Consider the following 13,654-nt stretch of genomic DNA (forward strand, 5'->3'; position numbering starts at 1 on the left):
TGACAGCTTGGGCGCTCCTCTTCTCCCCCCCCCCCCCTCCCCCCACAACACCCACGCCCGAGACGACATCAAAGCCCTTGGGAGCCGGCCCGATGGAACAGGGGCCCTGAAATTGGCGGTGAGAGGATTCAGGGGCAGGTGGAGGATATTCAGACCTAAAGCCCTTCCGCAATTGCCCCGCTACAGATAGAGCGGGAAGCGCAGGGGGTGCCGTACTGAACTGCTGCTGGAGAGAGAGACTATAAGAGACCTTGGGACACGCAGTGACGGCCACGGAGTCGGAGATTCGACCTGCCTCCGGAGTGCACGCGCCCCCCCCCCCCCCCCGGATCGCCAAGATGGGCAAGAAGGAAGCGACCCCTAAGGTTCCTAGTCGAGCACAATGGATCGATATGCATCGGTCCCAGCCACGACATTGCCAGGAGCGGAGGCAACAGGCCCGCGGTCAGACACGGCGCTTTTGATGGGAGCCATACAGGCGTCCAGGGACGACATTCAGGCATCCAGGGCGGCACTGGAGCTGAAGATCGGGGAAGTGGACTCTGAGGTGACACTTTTACAACAAGATTTTCTCAACCTCACGGAGAGGGTGACCACGGCCGAAACTCGATTGGGGGAAGCGGAAGACACTATCCACTCGCTCCAGAAAGACCTGAGGGAGCTCATGACCTCTCATAAACCACTACAGTGGAAGGTGGACGATGCGGAAAACCGGGCCCGCCGCAACAACCTCCGCTTCGTGGGCTTCAGAGAAGGGATTGAGGGATCCAACATGGTGGACTTCCTCCGCAAATTGCTGCTACAGAACTTACCTAAGGCGACTTTCTCTAACTGTTTCATTATCGAAAGGGCACACCGGGCGCTCCTGGCAAAACCATTGGTGGGTGAGAGACCTCACCCGATTATCGCTAGATTTTTAACTTTGCAGATCGAGATGAAATCCTCCGTGAGGCGCGGAAGCTGGGTGAAATAACGGATGGAGAATGTACAGATAATGATCTTCCCGGACTATAGTCAGGAAGTTCAAAAACAGAGACGCTCATTTGATGCGGTCAAAGCCAAGCTAGGGGCCCTTCAGAGCCGGTATATGCTACTCTTCCCGGCTAAACTCAGTCTTCTTCAAGGAGAAGACATACTTCTTCACCCACCCAGATGATGCATGGCAATGGCTAGAGGAACGACCACCGCTCCGGAGACTAGATGGGGAGCTGGAGGGAGCGGTGAAGCAGAGGACGGCGCCCGGATCTCAGTGGGAAGCACTGAAGACGCAAAGGACACACGGCTCCAAACAGGTGAAGACGACACCATATCCTACGCGGAATCTGACGACCACACGGCTACGCAGGGACAAGAACTTTACCATGGGAGATCAAGCAGGGTCTAGGTTTCGCTGCCTGGAAAGCAACACACGGTCTGAGGAAGAAGACGACATTGGAGGCGCCACCTCGGGAGGGGAAGACATGGAGGACCGATCAATAGATCCCCTGGTCGAGGCTATTAATGAACTGGAGCAAGAGGCGGCTAAAGAGGTCCTGTCCTCGCAAGGGGACGTTTTGGATTCTAATGCATGAAACAGGGGGGACCGAAGACGGACAAATTACTGGCTCAGCACGGGAGCATGCAAGTTGTTTCACACACTTTATTCTTATTGTGCCTATAGTTTATAACACTTACTCCACCATTGGCTGTGGTTCTATATCACCACGCAACACGTATATGCAATACTGGTGGGGCAGTTGTTTGTTATGCTGCTTTTCTAAGTTGTTGGGGTGGGTTGTGTGGGTCAGAAATTAGGGGAGGGTGACTGACCTTCCTTCGCCAGAAAGTTCCAGAATCTGTTTGGTGGCTGATGGGACTTGAAGGGGAGGGCGGTAGGGAGGTGGGGGGGCAAACGCTGGGAAGTTGCCTTTGCTTTTGTTCTTGGGGGACCGGGAGGGGGGAAGACTGGGGACTGGAAGGTTGTTTTAGCATGTCATGGCGAGCACACGCGCACATGTCCTGAAGACTCCCACCTCAGGGCGTTAGACACTACAAGTTACTATTCTCCGATACGATGATGGGAAATCCTAATGGGGAACCGGGATCCCGAGAGGGTCTTAAAGTACTGGAACGTAAATGGACTGGGCTGTAAGATTAAGCGGGCCTGGTAAATAATTATGTGAGAAGATCCGGGGCGGATGTGATACTCCTGCAGGAAACACACCTGAGGGGTACCAAGTGCGCCTTCCTGGCTAAGGGGGCAATATAAAGTACTGGCGCATGCAGGGTTCACGTCAGGCTCCAGAGGTGTGGCAATCCTGATCAAAAAACATCCACCTATGAGAATAGCGCAGGCCTGGTCGGACCCACATGGGACATATGTAGGGGTAAGGGGACAATGGAAAAGGAGGGAGTACACGTTCGTCTCAGTTTATGCCCCACCCAAACTACAGGCAGGTACACTCCGGGGAGTCTCTGACATTATCCTTAACACAGCAGACACGATTCAAATCCTAGGGGGTGATTTCAACGACGTGATGGACCCTGCAATAGATAGGACAGGCGATCCCCAGAGCACTACACCACTAGCCAAAGCAATGCGCACATTAGGCCTACTTGATGTCTGGAGATGGCTCCATCCAGAAGCTAGGACATATTCCTTCTTTTCAGGAGCACTCAAAGTGTACTCTTGCTTGGATTATATTTTCATGGCAAGACAGGCGTTGCAGGTCTCGGACACGGCAGAATACCGCGCAAGAGGCATATCGGATCATTCGCCATTGTTGCTGGAGGCGGAAGGAAAGAGGAGGGCGGGGATCGCGACATTTAGCCTGTCGGCCTGGGACTTACAAAATGCAGAGATTCTAAGAGCCCTGAGAGCAGACGTGAAGGTGTATCTGGCAGAGAATGTGGGCTCGGTGGACTCCCGGGTGGTACTGTGGGAAGCACTCAAAATGGTAATCCGAGAAAGGGCACAATGCAGGGTATCGGAAGGTAGGAGAAAAGTTCAAGCTGAGATTCAGGATCTGGAAGTTCAGATACTGGCGCTAGAACGAGACCACCTGACTACTAGCGACCCAAAGACGCTACGACGTCTCTCCGATTTACAAACCCAATACAAGCACCTAGTGAGGTGAGGCTAAAACGCAGGCCCTGGCGACTCTGCACCGCCTATATGATGTAGGGGACAAATCTGGGAGGCTCTTAGCGTGGCTGAGCAGGAAGGAGAGGGATGAACGATGGGTGGAGAAGGTGAGGGATGACCAAGGGAGATGGGCTCAAACAGATGTAGGAATTGCAGAGACTTTCGCGGGATTCTACGAAGCCTTTTACGACGCTCGGGAGTTGGGGACCAGGGAAGACTCATTGCAATACATGGAGCACATTAACCTGTCGACGCTGGAGGAGATGGATCAAAAGGACCTGTAGGCGGATATCACGGAAGACGAAATTAGGGAGGTGCTGACTAGGCTCCGCACGAGGAAGGTATCAGGCCCTAATGGTTTTCCGGCGGAATTCTTTAATAAAACAGCTGTTCTCCTGACCCGCCACCTAATGGGCCTATTTGTGGATGCTGAAGAGGAGGGGCAGTTCCCGCTGGATCTCCGACAGGCCACCATCATTCCAATTCAAAAGCAGGGTAAGCCACCCGAGGACTGCTCGTCCTACTGGCCCATCTCCCTAAGTAAATGTGGAGGCGAAGCTTTATGCCACGATTCTAGCACTCCGCCTGAGAAAGGTTATACCGGGACTGGTCCATCTTGACCAAACGGGGTTCCTCCCGGAAAGGGCGACAAGATACAATCTGCGACGGACCCATAACTGGCTACTAGAGGTACGTAACAGACCAGATCCCAATTAGTTCCTATCCTTGGACGCTGAAAAAGCGTTTTTCCTGTCCACTGGCCCTTCCTGGAGGGAGTGCTGGAGCGTCTGGGTTTTGGACCCAAATATAAGCGTAAGATCAGCTTGCTCTACACTGACCCCAGAGCGAGAGTCGGGGTCAACGGTACACTGTCAAGAGAATTCCGTATACGACGGGGTACTAGACAGGGATGCCCCCTGTCCCCCCTGTTATTTGCCCTCACCTTTGAAATACTGGCATGCACAATTAGGCAAAATACAGGGATTACCGGTTTCCGGATAGGGCAAGCGGACAACACTGAGGAAAAACTCTCTATGTACGCGGATGACGTGCTTCTCTACATCACACAGCCACAGGTAACCATACCAGGGCTGTTTTCAGAGCTGGACCGCTACGGAGCGAAGGCTGGCTACAAGATCAATTGGCATAAGTCGACGCTCTATGACCCCCAAGGAGGGGGATGTGTGGCCCATGTTGCCTGTGAACTTGCAAACCACTAGAGAGGGGTTTACATACTTAGGAATATTTATAACGACAGATGGTGATCGTTCCTATGAACAGAATATTAACCGTGTTCTATGTAATTTTACAGAAGACTCAGCTAGATGGCAATCGCTTCCCCTGACGCTGCTAGGCCGGGCAGCAATGTTTAAAATGATTTCGCTCCCGCGATTCTTATATGCGTTCCAAAATGAATACTTCCCCATGCGGCGTAGGGTCTTCTGTGACATACATGCGGCTTTGAGGTCTTTTCTATGGCTGGGAAAGCAACCCAGAGTAGCGCTAGTGACCCTGCAAAGACACCAATATGATGGAGGGATCTCCCTGCCCGACCTAGAGGCCTACTACTGGGCGGAGCATCTGGCCCATTTTCATGAGTGGATACAGGCACCTGCCACACACCCCACCTATCTTTGGAAAGATACACCATGGGTGCTCACACATATCTGTACTATCTGTACGGTGGTAGGAGACAAGCTAGGCTGCTGCCAGCTACTAAAATCTAGTTAGGGGCATGGCAAAGGGCGACTAAGACAATTGGCTGGGAACACAAACCTACGAAACAAACCCCGCTGTCGAAATTCGCCTGGCTGAAGGAGCTGAGTAAGTTGAAAGGGTTCCAGGGCTGGGCTGCCATAGGCATCTCCAATTTGGGAGATGTGATCAAGAAAGGGGTGCTGCAATCCTTCCCCCTCCTTGCAACAGGAGTACGGGCTCCACCGATCCCAATACTTTATATATATGCAGTTACGCCATGCGTGGAGGGCGGTGGAGGCACTGACAGTGACGCTCTACGAGTATGCACCTTTAGAGGGCCGCCTCCTGCAGGAGCGGATGCCCGAGAAGGCGGTGTCCCTGGCGTATAAAACTATAATGAATAATATACCAGATAAACTAGAGGGCCTCAGGGCAACGTGGGAGCGAGAGGTGGGGACCATGGATGACGTAGACTGGGGGATGGTCCTCATGCACCCCAGGGAAGTAGCGATTAAATCCCGCCTCAGACTGATCCAGTTTAAAATACTCCATAGACCTTACTTTGATAGAGTACGCTTACATAAACTGGGGAGAGTGCCCGATCCATGTTGCCTCAGATGTGGCCTTGATAGGGGGGACTTCCTTCACACTATCTGGTCCTGTCCGAACATTCAAACATATTGGGGGGCGGTACTCTCAGAACTAGGGGAAGTACTATAGACGCCCATTCCCTCAGACCCAAAGCTTGTACTCCTGGGAATGACAAATGATGTAGATCTGGCCCGCCCACTGCTGATCTTTCTGGTACTCGCCCTAGTGGTGGCCAAGAGAGATGTGGCCCGGAAATGGGGGGCGCCGGAGGTACTACAGTTGGAGGAGCGGAGGAGGGGTATGGACCTCTACATGGGAGCCGAAAGAGTGACATACAAAGCGAGAGGGTGCCCAAAGAAGTTTGGTAGGGTGTGGGGCAAATGGCGACACTATCATGGATTGGATGGAGAGATTTGATGGGACACACAGGTATGAGCGCATGACTGACACTGATTGGATAGGGATACAGGACCCAGAGCTACGAACACTATAGACTTGGGCGAAACTGATGGATGAACTGTTGGAAATCAAACATTATGTCGGGGAACGATAGATGGGAGGTATGGGTGGGGGGCTGGGAATGTGGGGGTGCTGCTTGATACTGACATGCGTATTGTTTGTTGTTATGCTGCAAAATGACAATAAAAATGTTATTTAAAAAAAAGAATATCAGCCTTTATGCTTTTACATACATCACTGGTGCGAACAATATTTCAGTCTCTTTCTGATATAATTGGAAGGGCCTGGCTGGCTGGTAATTAAGCTTCTGACTGCATTTCCAACAGAAAGTGCCTCTGGTCTCAGCAGAAACTGTCTGGGGTGATAGTAAGTGGCAATGAGCCCTAAGGGGCACGAAGCAGCAGAAATCACAATTGCTGCAAAAAAGCGTGAAGTAAATGATACCTGCCTATCCCTTGTTGAAAGTAGGAATTATTGATGATGACACAGACGTATCCACAGATTGTGCTGTAACATTTGTTAACAAATCAACTTTGCAAGAAAGCATCACTTGTTTCCATAGAAGGCGTTCTGTGCTGAGCATTTTATTTTCTCTTACAGGACACTACTCCAGATGAGCTCCTCTGTGGTGTCATGGCTGCTGTACTCAAGGATGTCCGCCTAGAAACAGCGGAACTGGGTGATGTTTGTGTAGGTATGTACTTCCTTACCCCAAAATTGCTATGTTGCAAGTTCGGATCCCTTATGCTTTTGACTGGTGTTTTATTTATACAGGAGTGCGAAGAAAAAGTGTTAAAAATAATGTTTGCCATTTCGAAACACTATTGGAAATTGTAGTGGAAAGTACTTCCTGTGTATGTTAAACCTCCTTGTCCTATCGCATATTTCTGCCAAAGTAGACCTGGTCTGAAACATTTAAGATTTTTTTCTAGTGCAATGTGGCCTTCACGATTAAAAAACATTCAGTAACATGGTTTGATATTATAATGCAGAGTAAATGGGAGTAGTAGGGTGGTGCTGTATCTAATGTGTGGATTTGCACATTCAGTTAAGTTCGTCTATAATATGCCCCCTGACAGAGGGTGCATCATATTTCTTTCAAGGTTTGTTATACTCCACAGAATTTCACTAAATTGCAACTTATTGCATCTCTTTAATGCTTTTGCTGCATTGGTACATGTACCCCGTTCATATAGGTGGACAGTTTCCTGTTTACATGGATCAGGATGGGGCAGGTGTCATAGGAGGACATTGGTGACTCTTTAATTGATCCGGGTGTGGCTGTTGGGGTTTTTGGATTAGAAATAATGAAAGGTTTATGAATTTAAATTTTAAACAACAACTTTGGCATACCTCACTACAAGAAGGTACTAAACTGCTTCCTCAAGGAAATGCAGCAACTAAAAGAGCCGAAGGCAGGCATTCTCAATCTTTGCACTTATGATCTTGACAGCATCCTAATTGTTAGACCTGACATTCTTAGGGTGGTCTCTCCCCCGACTTTTTGCCTTTATCACCTGTTTTTGCTGATTCTTTTTGTTGGCCTTAGGACTCTGACACGCTACCACTTCTAACCAGTGCTAAAGTGAATGGGCTTCTCACCTAAACATGGTGACATTGGTGTATACCTGGTTGGCATGATTTACTGGTAAGCCCCTTTTAAAGTGGTATAACATATATCCAGGGCCTGTAAGTCAAATGCTACTAGTAGGCCTGCAGCACTGATGGTGCCACCCACACCAGCAGCCTTTTAAATATGCCCCAGGCCTGCCACTGCAGGGCCTGTGTGTGCAGTTTGCACTTGGCATTTAAAACTACTTGCCAAGCCTTAACCCCCCCCCCCTTTCATTACTACATATGTCACTTCTAAGGTAGGCCAAATGTAACCCTAAAGGGCAGGGTGTCATGTAAGTATATAGTAGGACATGTGTGTTTGATCTTCACATGTCTTGGTAGTGACAAACACCCAAATTCATTTTTAACTACTGTGAAGTCTGCCCCTCTCATAGGCTAACATTGGGAATTCCTTAACATACTTTTAAGCTGTAATTCCTGATCATGGAGGCGTGGCTGTTTCATATCTTTGGAATGGTAATGAAAACATCTTCCTAACTGATGAAGTTGGATTTAGCATTACTGCTTTAGAAATTTCCCTTTTGGAAAGTGGACTTTTATCTACATTTACTGCTTTGTGGGCCTGAAAGCCTTTCTCCAATTCACGTGTAGTGTGGGTGACAGCTACACTTTGTGCATTCCCTCCAGACAGCCACCACACAGGAATGATTGGTGTATCTGAGTACCATCCACAAACATCTGCCTTCTGATGGCCTTGCCTGGGCATGATAGAAGGGAGGGGCTAACACTTCACTTTAATAGACCGTGTACTGCCAACAAGGACTAATTACCCCCCCCCCCCCCCCCCCCACACACACACACACACACACATACAGATAGCCTGGCAGACAGAACTGGGTTGAAGGGTATACTTGCACTCTTCGGAGAGCTGCTTTGAAGTCAACCCCCACATCAAAGGCACTTTACGGTACAAGTACTAGGTCTCTGACCCATTGAAATCCGACACTATTGGACTTCAAGCTGAAGCTCTGCCAGAAGAACTGCTGTTCACATTCTATAGTTTCTCTCACAGACCTAAAATGAACACATATGCAGATAGTACTGTTACCTTTTTAAGTTTTCTGCTGATAGAGTCTGGATTCTTAAATTTCAAACGTCTGGTATAATTATCGTACAAACCCCGCCATTGGTTGTTTGGACCTTTTCTAGTTGAAGAAGAGAGAAAGTAAGGAGCTAGCATGTACATTCATTTCCATAAACAGTGAAGACCAACGGGGCTCCACAGGAAAAAACAAGGAGTGGAAGTAAGTTTAAAAGGGATTTTATTAACAGTTTATTTCAACTCAAATCACTAGCTCATTAAGTATTTACATTTCAGCATCATCACTACTGATTAATTGATCAAGGAATCGATATTTCAAGATAAAATAAAGTGGGACATTAACCAGAATCACTGAAAGAATACAATATATGCAACAAGTGTGTTCCATAAAGGAAACCACTAATCCAATTAAAGAAGACTGGGTCGGGGGGCGTGGCTTGGACGGCGCTGGTAATGGCCGCCTAGCCTATTCACTGCTGCGCAGGGGAGCGGACTTCACGACCCTAGGGACGCTAAACTAACTCTGAAGCCGAATGGATGGAAGAATCGGGCTTCGGACGCTCTGAGGCACACTCGGTGTAAATTTGGGCACCTAATTCCCGCAGTGTACACCTTTTTTACCAACTTGCTGCCACGCGACCGAAGATGAACCCCGGAGCAGCGCGCTGGTAGCTGCACGTCTCCTAGCGAGCAACGGCGGACCTAAGTGACTCACAAGGAGAAGAGGTGAGCCTTAGATGTTACTCTACTCGATGCTTGGCTCTCCGGTGGGAGATATCTTCATTTAACCGGCGTAGACCATAATTACCGGCGACTCCTTATGCCCGACTGCCTGCCTGACCCTAAGATGGCCGCCTGCTATCAGCCTTGATCGTAGATCACTCTAAATGCGCTGTATCACCGCAATTACCCAGCGAATCGCTCCAAAGGCATAGCGATTTCACCCTGCACCTTTATGAGGGAGTCCCCTGATTGTGAGAGCGCATTTTAACCAGCGTTTTGACTAAAACTTGGAGGAGCCTACCTTCACTAACGCCTGACCCCAAAATGGCGACTGTGCTAAATTCTACCGACTTTTTGGGCGCGAAAACAGCAATGTAAGGTGGAATCTATGTACTTTTAGCATTATGCGATCTATGTACAATCAGCCCTGCAGTCCCAGAGTACTGTAGCTCAACCTACCATCTCTTATGTCACAAGACCACAAGTAGTGCAGATCGAATGAGCATTACCTAACATTCAAAAATGTACTTTTCTGAGAAGTACTAGCTTACTGCACACTCCATTTTGAAAGCCAAGCTCAAGCACAAGAGAATCGACCCTTATCTGGAGCACGACGTCGCTACCTGACAGAACTCCGAGACCTATGACACAACCTTGGGGTCTCTGATAGTCAACCTGACTCGGCCAGCGCTCTGACATCCTACAGGTCATCCTGTGATTTCTCGCAAGCTGGAAGGCCACCGCAATAGCTCCAACCACACACGAATCTCCTTCAAAATGGCGGACAGAGACGAGAAAAAGAACAACAAAAAGGTGAAACCGGAACCCTCATTGTCGGACTCTCCTATTAAATCAAGGGCGGACGTCAGTAGCACCCTAGAGGTAATCCTGAAAAAACTAGCAGAAGTACACGACCTAGCAAAGTAAACCAAATCCAACACTGACACTATGCAGCTGGAACTTACTGCAATTAGAGCTGACATGAGCTTTGTACACAAAAGCATAGATGAAGCGGAACAGAGAATTAGTGACTTGCAAGATAAATCCAATACTGCATCCACTTCCATACAGCAACTCCAGGGATCAACGGACCTTTATCAGACGCCAGTTAGCGGAGTTGGAGGACAGAAACAGAAGGGGCAACGTGCGCATTTTTGGAATCTCAGAAAATGCAGAGAAAGATGCGAATTCCTGTGTAGACTTTCTAGAAGCTTGGATTCCGAAGATAACAGGGATTTCCTTCCACCACGAGTTTGAACTCGACAGAGCCCACAGAGTTCCCAGCTACATCCCTCACGGTTACAGAGGCCCGCGTCCACTGATATGCAAACCACTGAGGTACCAGCATACGGAAGCTATACTTCAATTCGCAAGACGCAATCACAAAATCACTTGGGAAGGCCATAATATAACTTTCACCCAGGACTACTCGAAAGACACACTCGAAGTCCGGAAGGGCTTCCTGGCCCTGAGAGAAAAACTTAGATCGAAAGGCATCCAGTACTCCTTTGTTGGTCCGGCGAAATTCAGAATCACCATACAGGGCAAACCGAAATTCTTCACGGACCCCAACGCACTGGCACAATTCATCGGAGACTCTCCACCGCAGAGCATGGACTTGTCCAACGGCTCTTCAAACAAACGGAAGACCAACTCGCAAGAAAATATAAACTCGGGTTCTGGTCATGGGTGACTCTAACATAACAATCTCAAGCCTCTAACTTGAAGTTCCTAGTGTTCTCATTGTTCAGTATCTTTTACAGTAGATAGTAAGTCGAAATAGTACTCACCCTTGAGCAGCCGAACATTCTGCTGCCTCTTCCGCTTCAGTTTCTGTTGATGTTTTGAATTGATCTGATTGACTCCGTCAGGTAAGACCGCTCAGTGTCCATACCGAGGTCACCTGCACATCCACTAATATCCTTATCAAGTGTTTTAGAATGGAACTCGCTTTGTGCTCTTTAATCCGAAATCGGGGTGTATGCTCTGCTCCATCACCTTTAACACCATGAACCTACCAGGGACTCAGTGATTCTCAGAGACTATATATGTACCTGTAGAAAGTCCCCTCATGTCATCTTGTCTTTTGATTGCGCATACTTTTTGATTACACATGTTTTACATATATAAATGTATACAGTATGCGTGTCTAAATGGTCATGTTCAGATACTTTTTCCTTAATACTCTTATTGAATATGTTTTTAAACTTCACTGCTTAGTTAAGTTTCATGATCACACGCTTTATCAGTGTCTCAAACACTACTATATACTGCTTACTACATACAGCTATCGAATATTGTTAGTTACCTGTTCCCTGTTACACCCACCATTCTAATCCCTTCCTGCGCCGCAGTTGGATGGCAATGCCGTCGCAGTTCCCAAGTTCTTTTGAGAGGGGAGGTGGGAGGGGGGAGGGAAGGAGAGGGAGGGAGGAAGGGGGTAGGGGGAAGGAGGGACGGGGGGAAGGGGAAGAAAAAACTCTGGTTTGTTTCAGCATGCTTTTTTTATTTGAGGTTAATGCTTTTTCTCAACTATATGTCTGCAAAAGTACTGCTTTCCGATATTTCATGGGGGCCCTCGCAGAGCACCCACAGGGATCTAACCTATCGTGCTACTAGCCTATCCCCAGTAATAGTCTACAGTACCATGTTTACCACAAACCCGAAATACGTCTGCTCAATCGACACCATTGTAACAGCAATACACGCGAGACAGAACAGAACCAATGAAGCAGCTTACTCATTCATACTCAACACACACCCACCACCCTCTAACCTACTCTTCAACAATATAACGCCTGAACAAGAGCGACACCATAGTAACCAATGACTCGTAATACATCTATCTCGGAGGGCCTTAATATTGTTTCCCTCAATGTTAAAGGTCTCAATCACCCGGTCAAGAGGAGAAAAGTTCTGGAGTATCTGTCCAAATCCAAGGGTGACATCCTACTCCTGCAGGAGACTAAACTGTCAAAAGATGACGCTGACTTTATAAACCAACATTGGATATCTCACAATCTTTGCTCTCCAGCAGTTAGCAAAAAGAGGGGGGTTCTTACACTAATAGCTAAGACCTAAAGAAGGTAAAGACCCTCTGCTAACCAAAAATTACAGGCCAATCTCCCTAATTAACTTAGATTGCAAAATTTACGCAAAGATCCTCGCCACACGTCTAAACTTACAACTCCCAAAGCTAATTAGTACATCACAAGTAGGCTTCATGAAACAGCGCATGTCTAACGATAATACGAGGATCCTCTGTCACGTCATTGAAAAAGCCAGAATACTCGCAGCCCCGGCCGTAGCCATTACCCTCGACGCAGAGAAGGCGTTCGACAGAGTCTCCTGGTATTTCCTCAAGAGCTGCATGTCCGCCTTTAACCTGGGGGAACCATTCACTGATTTGGTTATGGCCCTATACCGTTCACCGTCCGCACGCATTGCTATAAATGGTTCATTGTCGGACCCCTTTCCCTTGGAACGAGGGACAAGACAGGGCTGCCCCCTCTCCCCCTCACTTTTCCTCTTGGCAATGGAACCCCTAATTGCTCATATAAAAAAAATGAAAGCATCAAAGGTGTGAAATTCGGAGATAAGTGCGTCAAACTTGCCACCTATGCGGACGATATCCTGATTGTAACAGAATCACCAGAATCTTCCATCACTGCACTAATGACCACCATAGATACTTATTCTTCCCATTCAGGATACAAACTCAACCGGGATAAATCTGAGGTCAAACCACTCAATATCTTAACCACCAAAGAGGTGCTGGGAGACTCAGGGCTATGTTGGCAACCAGAGTTTGTGAAATACCTAGGTATCAGGGTTGGTGACTCCCTCATGGAGACCCTCCATCGAAATGAAAAAAATCACTTTAAATAAAATCAAGACCCAACTAGAGGGGTGGTCCCCCCGTTTCATTACTTGGTGGGGTAGGGTGGAGACCATCAAGATGATGATTTCACCTCTAGTTAATTACCTCATATCTATGCTCCCACTAACCCTCACATCTGACTTCTATCACAAATTAGACATGGCTATCTCTAATTTCCTATGGAAAGGGAAAAGGGCAAGAATCAGCATAAAAAAACTTCGCTTAGACAAATCCGCAGGTGGGGTCAATTTGCCAGACTTTAAAAGGTATGAGGCCGCATTCCTAGCCAAACAAGGAGCCCACTGGCTCGCTCCCTCACCTGACTATACTCCAGTATGGCTAGAAATTGAGGAGGAAATTCTAGACGGTATCTCCCCTAGCGCGGCTTTCTCATCTAACCTAAACAAGCTGACCCACTCTAAATCAATATTTCATAACACCAATTCTGCTCTCCTGAAGTTTGATAGAATCTTAGAAAACAGCATTCGGGGCTCACGATGGG

General features: G+C 48.1%; 1 protein-coding gene across 1 annotated transcript in view; it reads left to right on the forward strand.

The window, feature by feature from the left end:
• Positions 1 to 13,654, forward strand: part of ACAA1 (acetyl-CoA acyltransferase 1) — a 141,195-nt gene that overhangs the window by 47,768 nt on the left and 79,773 nt on the right. The window contains exon 2 of the mRNA XM_086940884.1: positions 6,473 to 6,566. Coding sequence (XP_086797010.1) covers positions 6,473 to 6,566 — 94 coding nt within the window. The remainder of the gene's footprint in view (positions 1 to 6,472; positions 6,567 to 13,654) is intronic.

The sequence above is a fragment of the Lissotriton vulgaris genome, chromosome 10, assembly GCF_964263255.1.
Source record: "Lissotriton vulgaris chromosome 10, aLisVul1.2, whole genome shotgun sequence".
NCBI lineage: Eukaryota > Metazoa > Chordata > Amphibia > Caudata > Salamandridae > Lissotriton > Lissotriton vulgaris.